The following is a 21,829-nucleotide window of genomic DNA, read 5'->3' as shown; positions in this document are numbered from 1 at the left end:
TCCTCTCTGAAAAGCTGTCAATCACTCACCAACTCCGATCAAATGGTCAAACTAGGCAGCGCTGATCAAATATGAATCAATATTATGTTACTGTAATCCCTATTTCTCTCCTCAAATGTTTTCAGAAACATCTTGTAGTGTACTGTTTAGCTGTAAAATGAGAAAGTTTGTGACCCGGCAGCCATGTTGAGATCAGTTGAGGAAATACCAAGCACCGCCCAATAGCCGGAGTACAGCCAATAGGAATGCTCAATAGGAATGCTCTCTCTCTGAAATGACCTGTGATTGGCCAAAGTCTTCCGTCACGGGCTTGATTTTTGAAATCCTGAAAACAGAGCCATGAGGAGGTGCAGAAATCTAGCTTTCTGTCAGAACACTTGAATTACAATATGCTGAAAGGTTATTATGGACTTTTTGCCCAATGATGCCAAAATATACTGCCAACTGCAGGTTTAAGTTTATGTGATTTCTTTGATAGTTCATTTTATATTTCCATTTCATTTCGATGATGCACACATATTTATATTTCATACAATCTGTATTCCTATTTCTATTTTTCTTGTAACTTATCCATGTTTATATTTTTATAATATCATTTTTTTTGCCCAATGATGCCAAAAAAAATTCTGCCTACTGCAGCTTTAATATACCATATTTTCAATTAGTTATTTCTTTCTTTGCATGAGGTTTAAAATAGAAAACAGAAAAAACTACACAGTGTCCTTCGTGATATTTCAGTCCCATACTGCATTTCATTATACCTGCAATTTTATATATGTATCTTGGTACATGGGATATTAAAATAAATAAATAGAAAGTTCTCCTTTCAGAAATTACATTATTATATACTCACCAGAATGTAGTCTACAATCAATGGTGCATCTTACCCCTATAGATCCAACCAGCATTTTTTGAGCAAGTGAGATTAAAACGATTCACAAGAAGAAGAGTCGACTAACGACAAGATCTGATGATCACCAAATACTTCAGATCAATATCAAACTGCCTCAGTGTGTTTTATATTGTCATCATGACACCTGCTGAGTCAGTGGGACAGTCCGGTCCAAAAGATCCCCTTTTAAAGGATTTCCCCCTCTGCCCTTTGGGAGTCTGTGTGCGCCACTGGTGATGCTCATGTTCATCATGTCTGACACCTCATATGAAAGTGAGAGAAAGGAGTGACGCACATTATTTCACTCACAAACATCCTCAGTGGTGGTGGTGGAGGTGATAGTAGTAAAGCAAGGCAGCTTTATTTGTAGAGCACATTTCAGCAACAGGGCAATTCAAAGTGCTTTACATTAACATTCAAGAACATTGCGACAAAGTGCAAAAGAACATTAAGACATAATTAAAACAGTTATAAAAACATTAAAGATTAGAAAATAAAAACAAGCTAGAAATAAAAGCTAGGATAGAAGCTAAAATAGAATATAACACACAAGAGTAGAAGCTCTAGTGCAGTATAAGATCATTATCTGGGTTAATAAAAGGCAGCAGCAAACAGAAAGGAACTCAGAGTTGGAGTTGGTCCTGCAGGTTTCTGGGAGCTTGTTCCAGATATTTGGTGCATAAAAACTGAACACTGCTTCTTCTGCATGTTTAGTTGTGACTCTGGGGACACTAAGCAGACCTGATCCAGATGACCTGAGAGGTCTGGATGGTTCATAACACAGCAGAAGATCAGACATGTATTTTGGCTTTAAACCATTTAGTGCTTTGTAGTACCGACTGCGACCACCGGGGGCGCTCAAGGCTTTCTCCTGTCTTTATAAAGACCACAGAAATAAGCTTTCAGGAAGTGCAGAAGTTGTTGTGAAAGCTGACTGAGAACAAACAATCTAAAGTAAGTACGGCCATTTAGCAGGTTTATCGTTAACTATAGTGATTAAAATAACCGCTTTGTTTCCTTCTGGGTGTTGTCATGGTGACACGTTGATGTCTAACAGCAGGTAACGGTACGAGAGGACTCACCTGCTTCTCCTCTCACCTGTCATTATTAAGGCTGCTAAATTAAAACATTTTATTATTTCGTCCCTGATAAAATGATCTAAAGCGATTTGGTTTCCTGTAGTGAATCATTCAGCCAGCAAAGAGACTTTTATTACGCAAAATGTAGAGGTCAATGTTCACTCAGTGCAAGGTTCATGCACACTGTGAGGTGTATTTAACGTTATATGCATGTAGTCCGTGTTAATGTTACATTACTGTAAGGATCGATCACATCTAGTAGCATACTGTGTGTTAAAAAGCCTCTTCATAATGTTCATATTGTTCTTAACTGTCTTAAAGAGGTGGTAGTTCAACTTGATGGTCATGTTGGAGGTTGCAGTTTGCTGTTGCTACTGTTACTGTTTACAATATTAGACTACATCACAATATAAGGTGCAACAAATATTATATGTAAACACCTCAGTAGTTCAACAACAGCACCACAAACTACACCCTCTTTAAAACTGGACATTATAACATCCATCATAACTAGCTTTTTATTTTCTATTCGGTTGCTAGGGGCAACAATTATGGCCCAAGTTTACTTCCTGTCAGCTACTGCATTAAAGGTGACATATCATGCTCATTTTGAGGTTCATGCTTTTATATGGGGTTACTACTAGAACATGTTTACATGCTGTAATGTTAAAAAAAAAACATTATTTTCCTCATGCTGTCTGCTTTAATATACCTGTATTTACCCTCTGTCTGAAACGCTCCGTTTTAGTACATTTCAATGGAATTGCAACAGAATTGCGTTGCTAGGCAACGCTTGGGTCCATGTTTACTTCCTGTCAGTTGATGTCATTCACATACACTGCAACTGGAAATGAACTGGGACCCATTTAGAATGTTTACGTTTAAAACTGTGAAATGGTCTAAATATTGTAGATTTGTGACATCACAAATGGACAGAAATCCTGACGGCTTGTGTCAAAAGCACAATTTCTGAATACGGGCTGTGTGTATTTTTCTGTATATTGAGCGCTTTGATACTTTCACAGTATTTATAAAGCACTTAAACCTGCTTTATAATATAAAAGCCATGAAAATGTCACTTTTTACAATATGGGTCCTTTAACAAACAGTGCAGCAGGAAATACAAAGGGGCCCAGTAAAAGCTGTTGCCCTGGCAACAGAATAGACTGCATTCATTTTAGGTACCTGTACAAATGTGTATGCTCTGCACTGTTATAGGTATATCAATATATTGTCATAAGTCTTTTGCACACTGTGGTTGGCTTTATCTGTCCAAGGGTAGAGCTCGGACCGATACTGGATTTTTGTGGCCAATAGCAATATTGATATTTGAGACATTTTTTAAAAAGAGTTTAGACCAACATATTTAATAACTGGACATTTTACAAACTATGAAATGGCACCAATGTTTCTAAATAACCTCTATCAACTTTCGCCATTTTAGGCTGCAATTTCATTTTATTTAATGGCCTATATATTAATATCGACCCAGTTGGCTTCATTAAAGTTGTACTCAACTGATTTACTACTGCACTTTGAGTTGGGGGACATGTGAGTAGGGACGCACCGGTACCGGTACCGGATCGGAGATCGGGCTGATACTGACTAAAATAGCTGGATCGGGTATCGGTGACAATGGGGCCGATATATTCAATTCTATGTTTATATACTAAATACTTTATATACTGGAATTTTAATTTTAAATAACTAATTTGTTGCTGCATAAAAAAAGTTTACACTTGAATTGTAGTTCCTATTCATTTTGAAGTTCTTTTTACCAAGTTGCTGGAGTACGATTTATCGTTTTAATACAGTTCAGTAAATTTATATCTATGTATTTATCTGTTACAATTTGTTTTACAAAGTTAGGAAAGCAATATTTAAGTCAGGCCCGATGTTTCCTTACACATAAAAGAATGATCCCAGTCACTTCCAGACAAAGAGGCATACAGCTTATTAATTAAACACTGGTATCGGCTGATACCCAAAGCCCAGGTATCATTATCGGTATCTGGACTGAAAAGGTCGAATTGGTGCAACCCTACACCTGAGAGATGGAATAAAAAAAGAATGGTCAAGTTTGATGCAGTACAGACCAAAATATCCAGATTTTTAGTTCCTGATATGGGTCAAGATCCAAAACAGCTGGATCCTACACATCCCATAATGCAACTCAATAGATCTTTATTAAACACTTCTTGCCTAGTAAGGATTCAATGCTATACTTTACTTTGCTGCAGCTGTGTCTGGTTTCTACTGAGTATCCCTCATGACATGATCAGGTTATTTTCTACTTTAGAAAGCTCCCTCCAGCAACACAACAGGTTTAACAGGCAGGCTAATCGGATGTGGAAATATGCAGGTCTCACTGTTAACCTCATCACTATTCTGCTAAACTGAATCCTCTTTCCTCTCTCTCTCTTTCATTAGGTGATGGCTAAACCCAGAATATCTTCCATTGATGGCAAATTAGCCGAAGAATTTGCCGTTCCCTCCCATGTCGAGGAGGTCAAAGAGAAGATGTCCGCTTTCGCCAGGCATCACGCGGACGCAGGTCGTAGGGTGGTTCTCATCACATCAGGAGGCACCAAAGTTCCCCTCGAGTCCCGCACCGTTCGCTTCCTGGATAACTTCAGCAGCGGCAGACGAGGAGCCTCCTCCGCAGAGTATTTCTTAGACTCGGGCTACGCTGTCATCTTCCTACACAGGCACCGCTCCCTCTACCCCTACGCACGCATGTTCTCCACCATAAACATGCTGGATGCCCTGAAGTTCAGCGGCGGGGAAGAAGGAGCGTCCGGTAACTCTGGCGAAGTGGTGGTTAACCGGCAGGTGCTGCCCAACATCGCCAAAGCACTGACGCGATACCAGGAAGTGAAAGAAGGCAAACTCCTTCTGCCCATCGAGTTCAGCACGCTTTCAGAGTATCTGCATCTGCTCAAAGCGGCCGCACAGGCACTCAGCACAATAGGTAACACATTAACAACTATTTACAAGTTGTGGCTTTTATCCTGCATATCGTTCATAACTTGTTTATTCCGCACTCAGGATCCAAGGGCATGTTTTACTTGGCTGCAGCGGTGTCTGATTTCTATATCCCAGCATCTGAGATGCCTGAGCACAAAATCCAGTCTTCCAACGGACCTCTTCAAGTGAGTGGAAAAAAATAAAAATTCTGCCAAATGTACATGCAAGATTTATTTTTCCAGCCTTGCAAAGCAGCACAGCTCAAGGGATGGCGATGTCAGTCTGCGCATTTAGCTCTAAGCAAAAACATCCTCAAAGAGCTGCTAGCATAGCTGTAGGCTCTGAACCTTGTTATTAATGAGAATATACTTTTTTTTTCTCCCCTTCAGCTCAGCTTGAACATGGTCCCTAAGATCCTCTCCCCGCTGGTGAAGGACTGGGCACCTCAGGCTTTCGTCATATCTTTTAAGCTGGAGACGGATGCAACCATCCTGCTGGACAAGGCTCGGCGGGCTCTGGACACCTACAGGCACCAAGCGGTGGTGGCCAACGTGCTGGACTCCAGACGGGGTTACGTGGTGGTGGTGACCCCCGAGACTCAGGCCGAGCTGATCATCACCGACGAGGATGCGAAGAACGACGTGGAGATAGAGGAGAGGATAGTGAGCAACCTGACGTCAGCACACAACAAGTTCATAAGTCAACAAGGGTGTTGACAGGAATCATCATCGCTGCATGTTTTGAGTCAATGACGCCAGCTGGAAGTTGTCGTCTGTGCTCTTATCCGGTCCTGAGCTTGAGTTTGGCTGAAATTCATAGTTCCCTGTTCTGCTGACGAGTTACTGTATATTCAGTATGCTGTATGGTTGCATAACCTTAGTAACTATAAACACATCATGCTTTCCCTTGTTCTTTTAATGTGCTCTGAAACCGGGTCTCTGAGCTTATTGTGTATAACGGTATAATGGTGGGTGCAGGGTTATTATCGTAAACGGTAACTAAAACCTAAACAAAAATATGCTGTGAAAAATATTGTCGGTAAACTGAAACTAAATAAACTATATAAAACTAAACTGAAACGATATCGCCTGGGTAAAAAACTAATAAAAATAACATTAAAATGAGCTTAAATTAATTTCAGTTTTAGTTTTTTATCTATAATATATCACCACCGAAAAAAGGAGTCAGCATGAATTTCCGTCAACTCTCATGACGTCGAACCAAAGAAGCTTAACAGACTTGACCTTATAGGAGATGGCACTATGCTGCAATTGCTTCACATCAGACACTTAAGTACCACGAAGATTAAACATTATGGCCATTCCTACACAGTTCTCCAATGAAAAGGCCTGAACAAAAACAAACTAAATATATAAAAACTAAAACTTTCTGAAAAACTGAAACTAAACTAAAATTAGCAAACGCACCCCGAAAACTAAAATGAAATTGAAAAGTCAAAACTAAAGTACAATAAAAACTATAACCTTGCTCTGTACAGAGACAATATACAAGTTATTGAAAGTTTATTAAATGTTTATTCACATTGCTCAATGTGGAAACTCATTTTGATGTCTTTTCTACAACAACTACAGACGATTCAGTGACATGCTATGATGGTAGGTGTGACACACCTGAAACAAACATTTAAAAGTACAGCCCATTGGTATTTTATCAATCCAGTGGATCCACTTGGCAGCATATTTTGGATTCTTGCCTGGTTACTTAAGTTTAGTGCTCTTCTTGACCCCAGCACGAATACCAGACCGCTCTCCACTGTATCTGGTCTCCTCCCGACGAACATCACGCACCTGGTGAACGTGAACAACAATGTCAACTATTGAACGTGTTTGACATATCAACATATATTCAACATACTGTATATTCTTGATTCAAACTGATGAGCCTACAGACAGTTACCCGGAAGCTTTATGACGGACTTAAAGCGAGACACTACGGGAAAAAAAAATTTTTTTTTTCATGTACTGATCAATTTTGAGATTTTGGGCTATTTTGCTTTCACATGTCTTCTTTCAGACTAGTGATTAAAAAAACATCCGAAATACATTTAGGTGTTTATATTTCTACACTTTGTCTATTTGTGTCTCTCCTAAATTCACCAAAAGTTGGCATTAGATAATGCCTCATTTGCATATTTAAACATAATTTCAGGAAACTTGTAATACAAAAATAATTTTCTTAATGTAAGTAATCAACTGGGGAAGTTTCACGGTGATATGTATTGGTTAAATATGTTTACCTTATTCACCTGTAGTGTCTTCAAAATGTATAAAATTTTACAATCCATATCTTTAATGAACGTTTTCTCAAGTTGATTTCTTTTTTCTCAGACTCTGAACCACTTCAGTTGCACTTACATCCACCAAACTTTCCAGTTTCATTCCTATCTATATTCTGAATGTTTCTAAAGAGCGGTTTGTTCATATATCACAACATTTTAATTCTAAAAACATGTAGAAAATGGATATTTTTTTTATGGCTATTGACAGTATTTTCTGATTTATGGAGTGATAAAAAGAGATATTGAGAAGTCCCTCTGTAAAGACATTTGACTCTAATGTGTCAACAAAATGAAACAATAATTTAGAACTTTGCTTTATCAATTGTTCAGATTCCTGTACTGGAACTGTGTGCAAATAAGCACATTTTTAATAAGAAAATGTATCATTTTCATATTTAAACATATATTTTTAGAAAACTTGCAATACAAAAAAACAATTGTCTTAATGTGAGTAATCAACTGGGGAAGTTTCATGGCAATATCTATTAGTTATTTTTTTTTTACCGTATTCAACTTGGGTGTCTCCCCTTTTAACAGTGTAATAAAAATGATCACATCAACATGTGGAATACAAACCTGGCCCTTTCTGCGGATTTTGGCCCGTCTGAACTTCTCTCTGTGCTTGACTCTGGGATTACGGTCAATCTTCTTCCTCTTTGGTGTGAGCCCCTTGTTCTTGGCCATCTGTGGAAATGGCAGAGGCACATAATTAGAAAAACTGTTCAGAAATGACAAAGTTGAACATGTAATGCATGAAGTGAATACAGTGAGGGGCACCATATATTCATTTGTCTTCCAAATTGTGGGAATAAAATAGTCCACATACAGAGAAGACCTACGCTGCTGTAAGACTAAATTCTAAATTAAATCCTGTTTATATAATGTAAACCTGAACAAGCTGATCAATTCAGCTTTGTTAGTCCAGCATAAAACTATGATATTTAGTACGCTAAAACAGTAAGAGATTTTTTAGCATGTCTGAAACCGTAGTATGAAACCAATAGTACACAACTATTTCTAGTGAAATATTACAGTATGCAAACACTGGACACTACGGCGGCATATATATATCCCACAATGCAATGCAGTAGTGACGACAACGTTCATAACAGACGTTGATGGACAGCTCTGTAACATCAATAACACTTCAATTTAAGTAAGTGTAAGATTTCAATTTGATAGGCGTATTTTTAAAATGTTGTTTTGGTCACATGAGGTTGGCACTGGTTACCATGGTTACGCGTCTCCAACTGACGAGGCTCTCAGGAAGTTACGACGTAAAACTACAGTTCAGTGGGTTCCGAAAAGATACTTACTACTGTTTATTCAGACAAAAGTACGTTGAACGCTAGTACACATTCAGTATGTAGTGCGTAGTATATGATTTTGGACACAGCATTGATCTTCCACTTATGTCCAAATAATTAAAAAATTAGGATCAATTCAGCTCTTGGCATATGATCACCTGATCTGATGGGGTTGTGTTTATCATGAATAGTAAGTTACTCAGGGTGAGAGCATCTGACTGTAGATACTAGTATTTCAGTGTGTAAGTGGTTGTAACTCTGTACCTGGTAAGTGATTCCTCTCTTAGCGTCTGGATCTTCCTCCACCTCCACCTCATCTTCATTCTCCTCCAACCTGCAACAAATTCACAGTTTATCAGATCCCCAGTTGATTTTGTCCCAACTGCCGTTTTGAAGACTCAAATCATACTTACTCTACAGGTTCTGGCTCACTGCCCTTTCTCTTCAATTTCGACCGCTCAGCCACGTCTCTGTAGAAACGCAGAGCCGCTTCCTCGTCCAGGTCAGAGTCGGAGTCCTTCTCAACCTCAGGTGCAGTTTCTCCAGAAGCCTGCAAAACAACGTGCAATCATCATCATCATTCAAGTTCCATATTAAACACCAGCAACAGATTCAAAGTGAGAAAAAAAATACACAACTCTCACCTTTTCCTTCTTACTGGAGACTCTGGTCTTCTTGCCCTCTGCTGGTCTGCTGGTGGTCCCATTTGTCTCCTCACCAGACAGCAGCTTGCGGAACTGAGGTGCAAGCCGAGCATCTACTGAACTGAGTTCATTGATGAGCTGCAGACAGAGTCAGTAAGACAGAGGGTTGTAACTACTGTGGATGTGTCTGTGTATAGAGGAGATATTTCATGATCCCCTGTATCACAAGAAGTCGGATCAAAAAACAGTGGCATACTAAAAGATGCAAAATAAAAGAGTATATGTGCAGTTTTCAGTAACACTGACCTGTAAAATGAAGTGTTACCCAGTTTTCTTGACATATAGGGTGAAAATAACTTCACTAATACTGTATGTTCTACTGGCAGTGTGTGTGTGTACTTACATTTCTGTAGGTGAGCAGTCTTTCAATCACTGGATGGTTGTGAGCAGGGATTCGTTTTGCTTTCAGCACCAAGTAGAAACTGATGTTTGTGCAGTAACTGTGGCAGGAGAGAATCATTAGTAGTTCAATGTAGAGCCGTGACGTGATTCTGCAACGTGTCATTACAATTTAATTACAACTTACTTGAGATACAGTTGCTGTTTTGTCTTGAGGTAGTCAGCACCCTTTGGAAAACAGGACGGAAATTATTGAGATTCAATCTAACAATAGCTTTTACATTCCAAAAAAAAGAAAGCTGATTATTAATCTAACTGATGTTGTGATTACAGTCAATTTAAGAACCTAATCACAGCCGTGGTGGATTTCAGTGTGAACACTCATAGAGCCCCAGGTTAAGCCGGTTATGGGAACGAATTTAGCTTTGATTATGAACAGGCTGTAGATGGAGTCTCAGCAGCTGATGCTCTAAGACTGACTGGAGGTTCATCACAACGAGCGACTTCTTTCACATTTTCATTTGATACTTAAAAATATTGATTATAGTCTTTAAAATTCGGTCTGGTGACAAATTCACAGTTAGAAATCTAACTAAAATGGTAGGAGTCTCTGAATATAGAGCTGCAACAATTAATCGATTAGATGTCAACTATTAAATGAATCGCTAACTATTTTGATAATCCATTAATCGGTTTGAGTATTTTTCTTTTTTCATTCTTTATTTTGTGACAGCAGTATAAATTATAAAACATACTGTCAGGACAAAAGCAGTCTTACTTCCTCGGCTGTCCACAGATCTTTTCAAAATGTAGTAACTTTGCACATTCTGGGAGAGGTAAAATGTGCCATACAGAGCTTGTAAAAAAAAGTCTTTGATTCCAGCTTCTTAAATGTGAATATTAGTTTCTTTACTCCTCTATGACAGTAAACTGAATATATTTGAGTTGTGGACAAAACAAGACATTTGAGGACGTCATGTTGGGCTTTGGGAAACACTGATCAACATTTTTCACCATTTTATAGAACAAACAACTAATCGATCAATCACGAAAATAATCGACAGATTAATGGACAATGAATATAATCGTTAGTTGCAGTCGTATCTGTATGTATGTCTATCCTTCGACAACGACATGCTCGCTCTCCGTCGATGTTTATTTGAGCTCTTGCACCCAAAATGCGGCGTATCCTCTAGCATGGCTAGGGGGTGCAACTATGTCATGACAGGTGTATTGGTCAGGACCCAAGGAAGCACAGTGTCGAGTGTGAAGTTGTTTGGATGAGCGGTTCTCGAGAAAAAGCTGCAAGTAGCAATAACACAGGTCAAGCAATCGGCCCGCAGGCATGTTTTGAACGTTCACTGCATTAGTGAAGCTAAATGCGCTCACCTTTCCTGGAGGGATCTTTCCGTCCTTGACCATCTGTACGAGGGGCTGCAGCTCATCCTTCAGCTCTTTAAGCTGCACACATACAAAATAATTTACATCAATTACATGTTGATCTGTGGTAACTAAGCAAATATCATGTTAGTGTTTTGGTTGCATGCCTGTGTTTTACCTTTGCTTTGAAGTCTTGAATAAGTTCAAGCAGCTCTGGTGACTCCTTTTTCAAAAGTTTCATTTTTTCCTTCTGGGACATCTGCTTCAGGTCTTTCACAATCCTCTCTTCTTTATCCACAGTCTTCTTTTCATCCTTCTCCTCCACTGCAAATTCCTTCATTTATAAAAAACATAAAACAGTCACAATAAACAGACAAACACTTTCTATCATCACATGTGGAATTAAAGCAGGGGTAGACCGAATGTTTTTGGCATCAAAATGAAACTAAATTCCATAATAACCTTTCAGCATATTGTAATTCAAGTGTTTTGAGAGAAAACTAGACCTCTGCTCCTCCCCATGGCTCTGTTCTCAGGCTTTAGAAAATCTAGCCCGTGACAGGAGACTTTGGCCAATCACAGGTCATTTCAGAGAGTGAGCGTTCCTATTGGCTGTTCATTCAACGGAGGCAGCTGTCAAGCACCCGCGAATTCCGATCAAATGGTCAAACTAGGCAGCGCTGATCAAATATGAATCAATAATCTGTTACTATAATGGCTATTTCTCTCCTCAAATGTTTTCAGAAACATCTTGTAGTGTACGGTTTAGCTGTAAAATGAGAACGCTGCCTAGTTTGACCGTTTGATCGGAGTTTGTGAGTGATTTGACAGCTGTTCAGAGAGGGCAGACTCCAGATCGGCTCTGATTGGTTGTTTTCCTCCGGTCTGTGAAATCTTGCAGATGCCGTTAGGAGCACCGGAGGACACAGAGGCACTTGATGTTTTTCAGTTTACCTGTCTCATACACTACTGTCAGGATATAGTGACCGTTTCATAAAAATAACTTATTTTTTAATCATATTTGCTCCATTTCTACCCACTGCTGCTTTAACTGCAGGTGTACAGGAGAGATTTACAATAACAAAATACCTGGAAAAAGTTTAAATCATAATCCTCCTCGCTCAGATTCGCAGCTAAACGGTTTTGGACATTTTTAGCCTCTTCTTCTTCCTCTTGTTCCTCAGCTTCCAACTCGTCTTGTCTTTTCCCCTCTGTAATAATAACACAAATAAAATGTTGCATAAGCAAACATTAGCCACACAGACAACAAAACGATCATGAATTGCTCCGATAACATTGCTGGAGATGAAAGATGCTTACTGGTGGTGATGTAGTCAGAGTCATAGAACATCTTCTTCTTGGTGCCCCATGCCATTTCATTAGGAAGATCTGAGGAAGACAACAAAGTTACAGTTAAATGTAGGCTAGTAGTATGACAGTAAAACACATCCTGGATGTGAACTAATGATTTTATGTTTACCGTCTTCTTTTTTCCCTTCTAGATCACTCTCCATGTCCGTCCCCTCATCCTCTTCTTCTTCCTCGTCATCCTCTGACTCAGAGTCGTCCAGGGCCATCACTTCCTCCTGTGAAATTCAGCTGAGCTTGAATTTGTTCTTGAGCTACATACATTTTCTGAAGCAAAATCCAAACAAACAAATAGGTCGTCACCTCATCATCCAGTTCCTCCTCGTCGCTCTCCATTTGGACACCGCTGGCGAGAAGTTTCTGTGGCAAAGAGACGCAGCAACAAAGAGTTAAGAGAAGGTAAAACGGCACCAGACACTTACCACAGAACTGCTACTGAGGTAAACTTACTGCAATCTTCTGATCGTGAAACTCATCGATTTTGTCTTTTGTGTACAATGATGATTTCTGAAAGAGAGGAGACATGTTCAAATCAGACTGTTGAAAATAACGACCACAACACCAAAACAGAGTTATTGTTGATGGTTGAGAGCTGCTTGTTTGATGTATAAGAATACAGATCATCAGATTGTGGTTATTATAAGAAAGTAACAGGATTAGTGAAAAGTTTTCAAATTTGTAAGTTTAGACCGTTTGGCCATCATTTTCACATAACTGCTGATAGTTTTGCACCTCTAGTTACGATTTAATACAAGAATACCAGTCAAACGTTCTTGATATTAAAGTATTGATGAAAAATATCAGTGTGTGGAAGAAGCACCATATCAGTGATCAACGCAGGTTCCCCTGACATACAGGAGGGATAATACTGTCTAAGAAGTAAGAAAAAAAATCCCCCAAAAGATTAATGTGTAGTCGATAAACAATGTTTTTAGATCATGTAGCCCCGATAATAAAATCCATTTATAACTTTTGACTGAAAGCAGAGGGCCTTGAATTTTGGGAAATCACTTCTTCTTACTTACTTGCCAGACAATATTGCGCGGCTCTAGATTAAGTTACATTTTTAATATGCCCTGTATCCACTGACACATATAATAATACATTTATTTATATAGCACCTTTCAAACAAGGTTATAAAGTGCTTTCCAACAACAGCATGATAAAAGTATTAACACCCAGAACTAAAGATCTAAACAAAATAAAATCATATAAATAGTTACAACAATTCACCATCAGTTAAGAAACAGACATAATATAAAAGTGAGATTTAAAGGAAGGTATCATGGATATATAATAATAATATAATAATAATAATAATAATAATATATTATTATGAAGTTTATTGTGAAAATTTCTTTAGGTAACAATTACTATAATCAGCATTTGTTGGATAGATACAGTATAATACAAACGTATTTCTTTTGCTCTGAGTATGTTGAACCTTTCCTTTCCTCTTGTGCGTGCTACTGTAGTAATGTAACATATTTTAAACACATTTATGTTGTGCAACTCTGTCCAACTGCAATCACACTGTACGTTTAATAATCATATTAATATCAATAATAATAATAATAATAATAATAATGTATATTGATAGAATTTAATTTTTTTAATTCTTATTTTATTCTAACGTTTTTATCTATTCTTTTGTTATTATACTACTTATTTGCACCAACAAAACCAAAGCAAATTCCTAGTGCACACCTCTTACACCTGGCAATAAACACCATTCTGACTCTGATAACATACATCCAGGCTGTAATGGGCCCTTCTATCAGTGGTATAAAGACACACAGCAGGGACATGTCCTCTGCTGAGTCCTCTCACCTTATCAGGGACAGGCATGTTCTTGTAGGCTTCAGGGTCATTCTCATCATATCGCTCAGTCTTCTTGAGCCTTGGTATCTTGATCTTCCTGAGCAGCAACAGAGAGGAGACAGAGATTAAACCTCTGCTCTAAGACATCCAGATGTTTATATAAGTTCCTGTAGGTCCCATCTTATTAGAGACTTATTGGGACTTATTAGACAACTAAAAAGGTCCCATAACACGTCCCCCCTAACTGTTAATGACCACAAGACATGGGAGAAAACAGTGTATGAAGGTTTGCAGTCCTTTCAGCTAACTTTAGCTAAACTCACCTTTTCTCTCGAACCATGATGAAATGAATTAAACGTGTTTGCTACACGTTAGCAAACAAAACAGAAAACTAAACAACACGTTTAAAGGCCAGTGCTGATATCTGGCGATTTAACACAAAAGAAAAGTGTAAACATGCAGCAGAGTTGAGTTGAAGCGACACATCTCCACCATGTGCTTCCGGGAGTTCTTCTTCTTCTTCTCTTTAGAAGGCGGTCTCTACAGTGATGTGAGAGGTGCACACTGCCACCTGCTGGACTGGAGGGTCACGCATTGTTTTATTCAGTAGTGTGTTTTAAATTATTTGTTTTAGGTTCAAATCCAACAAATTATATGCAAATAATAACGAAAATGTGCAGAGAGAGGAAACAAATATAAGAATATAATATAATTTTATTATTAAAGGGACTGTTTGTAAGAATCAGAAATGCTTGTTAACAGCGACACCTGTGTCCGTTAAGTCAACGAAAGTCAGAGTTGGGCTCGCGCTTGTGCTCGCTCTAAATAGACATGAACGAGCATCGCTCAAAACAGTGAGGCGACACACGTCAGCTAAAACCACAATATCACTCTATATTTCACCTGCTTGGCAGTAATGTTAGCTGACCAAACGAAGGTCTCTCCATGAATCAATGCTGATCCTAGTGTTGGCTTTTCCTGCTTCAGCCTCCTGACCGCAGCCGGAGGGAACAGGGGAGACACCGGAGTTTTGGTCGGAGACGATAACGTTACTCGCTGCGGAGCCCCGTCACTTCACAAGACACGGGAAACCTCTGTTGGTCTGGAGGAGCTGCAGCAGTTATTTGTGTACAAACGTCCACTGTACATTCACTAGATATTCTCAAAGCTACGAAGTCTTCTACAGTGTGTAGTGTGCGCGCATGCACGTGAGGTGGAGCGAGCTGAGTGAAAGCAATCAGAAACTCCGGCCCTGGACATCAAAGCTACGGTCTCCCCCTGCTGTCTCAAAAGTATTGGTATCAGCTTTAAAAAAACAACAACTCACTTTTAAATCGTATTGTAAACTGCACTTCAAGCCCGCCAAATCCCAGAAAACAATACTGAGGACATGACCTCCGTGTCTTCACTGTTAGCTACAGGCCTTTTGGCTCCAGCTACATTGGACCTTTTACATCCTATCAGCACAAACTCAGCATTTTCCTTTAAAACCATTTATTTATCTCATACCTTCTTTTTCATGATATACTGTATAATGTTGCATTAAGGCCAGTATGTCCTGACCTTAATACAAAACAATAGCATCTTCTTTGTGACATTTTTTTGTCAATTTATCGGCACCATTTCCTTTTACTCCCTTGTGTACCTGTATCCAACACAAATGTAACATTTAATAAAATAGTTATTCTAAATTTCAATCAAAAGGTCCTTCTATAATTCAATTTTCTGCGACAACCGCCCATTGGTTATAACAGTTAAAACCATTCACGATGAGCAGCATTAACAGAACAATTTCATTTATTTAAACATATAAAGTCATAAAGCCTTGCATCAAACACACTGTATATACTGTACAGTGAAACATCCAATCATCAAATTCAGTGGGATATCAAATTAACAGATATACATCCTACATATATAACAATGGTTTTATTCTCAGAGTCACAGCCTGTTTTGGGCTTAGTTTGGGTGATTAACACTGCAGATGTTGTAACCATCCGCTGCTGGCAGCTGCCTTTCCTCGGTGACAGAAGATGTCATTACAGAACATGTCGCTCCTCATTCCTGTTCTCCCTCCGTCTCGGCCAGGGACCTCCTCCAGAGTCCATAACTGGAGCTGCGAGGCCTCTCTCTGGGCAGAAAGTTTTTTGGAGTTCTGTACAATAAAGGTTTCAACTCATCGTTCCTCTTCCTCATCAGGGCGAGAGCAGGTGTCATGTGATCCGGGTCAAAGCTCTGCCAAGGAAACGGGAGATTGATGATAACAAAAAAACATTAACATGATATGCTTGAGGGCGATAAACTGAGTAAAGGATTAGAGTTCTACTTTAAGAGTACACACAAGCATATACACAGAGAAACACACACTTACACTGGCCTTAAACCTCGGCACCGGGACTCCTCTGTCATCATCTGTGTTGTGTACGCTCAGGTCCACCATGGACTGGCTCAGTTCTGACACAGCGACCTTTCCTCCTCTCTTGAGCAGTCCTGAAGTGCTCTGCTGAGGCTGAATCCTCTTCATGATGTCACTCAGAGAGCTGTAGTTCTCAGACTGCGGCATTCTCAGGATGAGTGGTTTCTGTGAGGAGAGAAATGCATCTCAGTTTTCTCAAAGCTTTTTCACACGTTTAACTCAAGTGCTTTACTACAGAGAAGGGAGGTACTTACTCTAGAAGATGGCGTGTTCTCCACTTTGGAGCGTGTTTCATTTATGCAGCTCGCTTCTTCCAAAAAGACCTCCCTCCTTGAGCGCTCTTTTCTCTTAGGAGAGGACAGTATGATCATATTGTGTATTGGTTCTTTTGCTTTATCATCAAGTCTTGTTGTTGTTCTGTCATCTAAAGTGGTGCTCTTCTCTATGGAGAGTTGCCTGGAAATGGCTTTATTTATTATCTGTTCCACCCTGCAAGAGAAAAAAAAACACATTTCATTTTGGATATGATATTTAAATAACAATTTATCCAATGTGCTTCCTTCATCTTTTGGGTGTTACCTTTTCATTCTGTCTTGAGCTGTCGGGCTGGTGGGCGAGAGCTGTGTGTTGCTATGTGAATGATCAAGATCCCTGGCAAAGATTTGCATAAAACGTTAGCAGCAAAAGACAATAGTCAATATTCTTAATCTGTATAATGTCAATATTATCTGTAACAAGACTCACTTGAAAGGTGTCGATTTAAATGGCCCATTGTTTGTCACTGGAGAGGTTTTTTCATATACCCTGTCACATGCAAAAAGAGATCAATAAAGTCATGCAAACAACCTGTAGCACAACAAAACTACGCTGTGCTAGAACTACATAGGGGAAGTTATTCAAAGAATGATAAGAAAAAGAAACCATGTTTCAATATTTTGGTTTAAGTTTCAGTAAAAGGTAGATTATAGTAAAAAAAAACTAAAAAAAACACCTTCTTGTGTTACATACAGCAAAAGTTGTATTTGTGTAAATGGCAAAGTGAATTTAAAGGAACAGTGTGTAGCATTTCTGGAATCTATTAGCAGAAATGGAATATAATATTCATAACTATGTTTTCATTAGTGTATAATCACCTGAAACTAAGAATCGTTGTTTTCGTTAGATTAGAATGAGCCCTTCATATCAACATAGGGAGCAGGTCCTCTTCATGTAGTCCGCCATGTTGCTCCACCATGTTTCTACAGTAGCCCGGAACGGTCAAACCAAACACTGGCTCTAGAGAGAGCCTTTCACGTTTTTACGTTACCTAAAGGCCACCGTAGTTCTCCGACACACTTGTGAAACTGCGGTAACGTGAGCTGCAGAGTGCAAAACCGAGGTACCGCTATCCGCAGCCTGGCTTCCGTTGCTCCTAAAGTAGTGTTATTATGGTAAGGATTGGCTCTGAGCGAGGCTCACGGCGTTACCACGGTTTTCCACTCTGTGGCTCTTATTAGGGAGGGGAATTTAGTTGGATGCAATCTGCAACCACACCGCTAGATGCTACCAAATCCTACACACTGCACCTTTAAAAACTGTATGCTTGGGCCAAAGACAACTTAGATTGGTTAAGTCAAGATGCTCCATGTACCTTTTCTTATCCGCAAATAGATTTCCATTGTAAGTAAAACCCTCCATAATGGGTGTATCTCTATCCAACAGCACTTTGCTCTGCAGTGGTATTTCCTTGGCCATGATTTCCTCGTGTTGAACATGAGGACTGTCCGGGGAGCAGCAGTTTCTCTGGACAACCCCCATGGCTTCCCAGTCCAGGAAGTAATCAGCAGGTGGGGATGGAGGGTTGGTAATCTCAAACTCCGAATGTTGATGTTTTTTAAACCCGAGATCTGAGTGGCCTTTCAGCTGATGACTTATCACATCGACATGAGTACCTGCAACCCTCCATGTGTCTGGGACGGGGAGAGAAGCAGCGAAAAGGATCCTGAACTCCCTATCGAATGAGTCAACAACCGGGCCGCCCAGAACAGTGATCAGCTGCCGGTGCAGGTGGGCGTCTGTCCACGTGAGGCTGCAGAGTGCAAAGACAGCGTGGTGTTACATCACTCTCAAGTGTGTGTGATGCATATAGAAAAGACGAAAGACACGATTGCTCACCTGTAGCTGCCATGAATCACTGTCTCTAAATCCACCAGAATGAACTTGTCTTTCATTTCCCCGATCACCATTCGTCCCGTCCTCGAACAGAAGGGTTTCCCTCCAAGAACACGGACCCGCATGTTCTACCAGATCACAAGCTTAAGTTGAAACTCGAGAATGAAACATTGAAACTCTGTGTTTATCCGTGATATATGCTGTATCATATACAAGGTTTGTATGTAAACAAGAGTCTACAGCCATGCTAGCAGCTCTGTGAGGCTGTTTTTCAGCACAGCGGTGCTTTGAGCTAAATGCTAACATCAGCATGGTAACATGCTCACAGTGACAATGCTAACATGCTGGCGATTTGCAGGTAATGTATAGGCTAATGTTTACCATGTTCACCATCATATTTCAGCGTATTAGCGTGCTAATATTTGGTAATTAGAACTAAACACAAAGTACAGATGAGTCTGATGGTTTTAGTCATAAACCAAAGTATTTGACCTGATGATGGTGCTAGACGAACCATTAAAGGGGACATATCATGCTCATTATCAGGTTCATACTTGTATTTTGGGATTTTTAGGCGACTGAAAACTTTGAGCTGCTGGTGGCACCAGATCAAGAGAGCGGGGATCACCAGCGTCACTAGGGTTTGTCCTCTGGGCACCATGGACATCTGTACCAAATTGCATGACAGCCTATCAAATGGTTGTTGAAATATTTCAGTCTGTACCAAAGAGGTGGCTTGTCCAAACAACCCTAGAGCCACACCCCATGGCATGGCTAAACATTGTGCATTAGATTGTTGTAGTCATGGCATACCAGTATAATTAATATTATATAATTGACTTAATTGTTCTTTTCCCCAATTATAGACGGAGAGTTCTGTTCAGTCGTGAGTCTGCATTCATCAATTTCATGCACTGCATTCATGAAAATAAGATTGTTTTCATTTTGCTTTCAACAGAAGGCACAAACATTTCACCACTAGAAAGAAACACGGACGACACTGAATGCTGTGCAACCAGTTTAACTAAGTGGCGTTAGAAGTACATTCCTAAGATAAGAATGCCAAACTAGAAGCCGTGTATGAGATACCTCTCTAGAGTACGTATGCAGTGTGTCAAGTTTTTAATAACACTCACACTGAGATGTAACCTTTGTTAGAAAGAATCCCACAATACAACGTGTTGCTCTGTTAAACTGGTGGCACTCGGTTTTGGCAAAATAAAGCCTCTGGTTTATTCATCGCCATGTTAAACATACTCTAGCGCATGGCTGCTATAGGTGTGTGCTGATTTGCAGGAGGTGACTCACCGGATGCCTGAGCCTGTTGAGCGTGAAGTTCTCTTGAATGGACCTTTGGTTCAGGATGATGTAGACAGGGACACCCCGCGAAGCAGCATTATGTAAATCGCCAATTATTGCACCGTCCGTCAATCTGTCTGTCACGATGGCAATTACCTGTGTAGTACACAAAATTGTCACATAGCCTATAATTGACAGGATTATTCAGAAAGTGTTTCACACAAAATGGAACCCTTCAGTCCATCGTGTCATTTACCTCGATGAAGGACTATACACAAGTAAAACTGAACAAGTATTACCAGCAAAATGTAGTAAAGTAAAGTAGTTTATGTCGGAGTGTTATCATTTATTGATGCATTAAGCTTTGAGCATCATTGTAGCTGGTGCAGATTGCTTCATGTCTTAATACTCTATAGCCTACCATTTAATAGTTTAATCTGAAGCAGTGTATTTTTAATTTATGGTATATTTTTCAAGTAAAATCTCAAATTAAAATCACCAAATAAACGTAGTGGAGCAAAAAAGTACAATGTCAAAGAATTGAGTCTCAAAATGTGCCCCACCTCCGCCCATATGAAAAAATGTGTTGTGTTCATGCACGAAAATCATATTTGCATACTTGGCCAGCCTTTTGCAAGTGCTGTCTGATGATCTGTCTGACTGGGGGTTCTCCCTCAGCAGGAGGATTCGTGTGGACTGTAACGCTCCCCTTTGGCACCCAGGGGCCTTTTTCAGGCCAGCCCAGCTCCAGGTCCGGGGTCGGTGCGTCTGAGTGGGAAGGGAAGTATGTGGTACAGAAGTCCTCCGTCTCTGAGTTGCCTTCCTCTCCGTTCTCCTGTCTTTGCACCCGTAGCGGGTTAAAGCGATAGTCCTGAGCCCAGCTGGTGATCTGGCTGACCTCTTCAGAGGACAGGAAACAGCCGGACCGCTCTGTGCCCACGGAGCTGTAGAAGGCCTCCGGTCCTGCATTTAGGAGCCTCTCCACTGCTTGACGCTCCTTCTCGCAATGGAGGAACTCCGGGGAGGCCTCATTCACCGGCAGGAACACGGCATTCTCATCGAGGCTCTGCTCCTGGGAGTTCGACATGACTGCAGCCTGGTGTGTCTCTGGGAATAAGTGCTGCCTATCACAGTTCCTTCTACTGACTCCTGTTGTGTGACGACGACCCAGGCCAGCTCACGTCACCCTTCCTTCTAGTTAAAGTGATTTCATTCATTCCTCTGGCAAAAAGTCACACTGTTTCCATGTTGGCAAGTGCTGCCCAGAACACATACAATATCTTGATGTTGCAAACAATCCTTTCTGGGTTCACAAGTTCAGTCCTGAGCACATTTTATGTTCTGCAGCAGCCTCGTCCCCAACCTCATGTTGACATAAGAAACAAATCAATGAGTTTAAGTGATCAGTGTGTCTGAGAAAGACAGTTTGAACACACAAAAATCAATGTAAAACTCACCTCTTGGACAGCATGTCTCCCTTTCTCAGTATTCGGCTGCACTCAGGAGCCGTTGATCTTCATGTGTTCCCTCCCCGGCATGTTATCTCACAACTCGTAACCCTTCCACTCCTTCATACCGGCTTTGTTCTCAGATTCCAGAAATTCTGTGCAGCTGACAGACGGATCAGCTGCTCCGACACACACTCACGATTCTACTGTGCCGCTCTCTCTCTTATCTTTACAGTGGCAGCGTTTAAATCAAATTATCTTTGATATTCTGGATCCAGGTCACTTCCTAAAAGGTGTGTGAGGCGAATAATTGCCACATGCACTTTATCTAAGAGGCTGCTATTTACCTCTCAGTTTAC

The 21,829-nt window shown here is 40.1% G+C and overlaps 3 protein-coding genes across 3 annotated transcripts; 1 reads left to right on the top strand and 2 right to left on the bottom strand.

Moving 5' to 3' along the window:
* The first annotated feature begins 1,709 nt into the window (after positions 1-1,709).
* ppcs (phosphopantothenoylcysteine synthetase) lies at positions 1,710-5,842 on the top strand. The gene is made up of 4 exons (XM_074644174.1): positions 1,710-1,846; positions 4,402-4,942; positions 5,020-5,123; positions 5,328-5,842. The coding sequence occupies exons 2-4, from the start codon at positions 4,405-4,407 to the stop codon at positions 5,652-5,654; spliced, it is 969 nt and encodes a 322-aa protein (XP_074500275.1). The 5' UTR covers positions 1,710-1,846; positions 4,402-4,404; the 3' UTR covers positions 5,655-5,842.
* Positions 5,843-6,450: 608 nt separating this feature from the next.
* Positions 6,451-14,679, bottom strand: utp3 (UTP3 small subunit processome component). Its single transcript, XM_074644162.1, has 16 exons — positions 14,480-14,679; positions 14,166-14,253; positions 12,786-12,842; positions 12,639-12,695; positions 12,448-12,553; positions 12,288-12,356; positions 12,057-12,178; positions 11,146-11,301; positions 10,977-11,048; positions 9,775-9,815; positions 9,592-9,688; positions 9,189-9,326; positions 8,958-9,094; positions 8,809-8,878; positions 7,814-7,921; positions 6,451-6,746 (listed from the first exon to the last, which is right to left on the bottom strand). The coding sequence occupies exons 1-16, from the start codon at positions 14,494-14,496 to the stop codon at positions 6,657-6,659; spliced, it is 1,425 nt and encodes a 474-aa protein (XP_074500263.1). The 5' UTR covers positions 14,497-14,679; the 3' UTR covers positions 6,451-6,656.
* A 1,256-nt stretch (positions 14,680-15,935) lies between these two features.
* On the bottom strand, positions 15,936-21,752 carry fam83e (family with sequence similarity 83 member E). The gene is made up of 10 exons (XM_074644372.1): positions 21,480-21,752; positions 20,642-21,385; positions 20,032-20,178; positions 18,727-18,851; positions 18,203-18,640; positions 17,317-17,376; positions 17,152-17,223; positions 16,827-17,061; positions 16,528-16,737; positions 15,936-16,391 (listed from the first exon to the last, which is right to left on the bottom strand). The coding sequence occupies exons 2-10, from the start codon at positions 21,107-21,109 to the stop codon at positions 16,215-16,217; spliced, it is 1,932 nt and encodes a 643-aa protein (XP_074500473.1). The 5' UTR covers positions 21,110-21,385; positions 21,480-21,752; the 3' UTR covers positions 15,936-16,214.
* Between the last annotated feature and the right edge of the window lie 77 nt (positions 21,753-21,829).

Source organism: Sebastes fasciatus, chromosome 1 (genome assembly GCF_043250625.1).
Source record: "Sebastes fasciatus isolate fSebFas1 chromosome 1, fSebFas1.pri, whole genome shotgun sequence".
In the NCBI taxonomy this organism is placed as follows: Eukaryota; Metazoa; Chordata; class Actinopteri; order Perciformes; family Sebastidae; genus Sebastes; species Sebastes fasciatus.
The sequence above is the reverse complement of the archived record's forward strand: the minus strand, read 5'-3'. Positions and strand labels throughout refer to the sequence as shown.

Coding starts and splice junctions, on each gene's coding strand:
- ppcs (XM_074644174.1), top strand. CDS start 4,405: ATGGCTAAACCCAGAATATCTTCCATTGATGGCAAATTAGCCGAAGAA. Junction 4,943..5,019: donor ACAGGCACTCAGCACAATAG/GTAACACATTAA, acceptor TTCCGCACTCAG/GATCCAAGGGCATGTTTTAC. Junction 5,124..5,327: donor CTTCCAACGGACCTCTTCAA/GTGAGTGGAAAA, acceptor TCTCCCCTTCAG/CTCAGCTTGAACATGGTCCC.
- utp3 (XM_074644162.1), bottom strand. Junction 9,816..10,976: donor GAAAGATCCCTCCAGGAAAG/GTGAGCGCATTT, acceptor TGTTTTCCAAAG/GGTGCTGACTACCTCAAGAC. Junction 9,327..9,591: donor GACTGCTCACCTACAGAAAT/GTAAGTACACAC, acceptor CTCTGTCTGCAG/CTCATCAATGAACTCAGTTC.
- fam83e (XM_074644372.1), bottom strand. CDS start 21,109: ATGTCGAACTCCCAGGAGCAGAGCCTCGATGAGAATGCCGTGTTCCTG. Junction 18,641..18,726: donor GTGATTCATGGCAGCTACAG/GTGAGCAATCGT, acceptor TGCACTCTGCAG/CCTCACGTGGACAGACGCCC. Junction 17,062..17,151: donor GCTCAAGACAGAATGAAAAG/GTAACACCCAAA, acceptor TTTCTCTTGCAG/GGTGGAACAGATAATAAATA.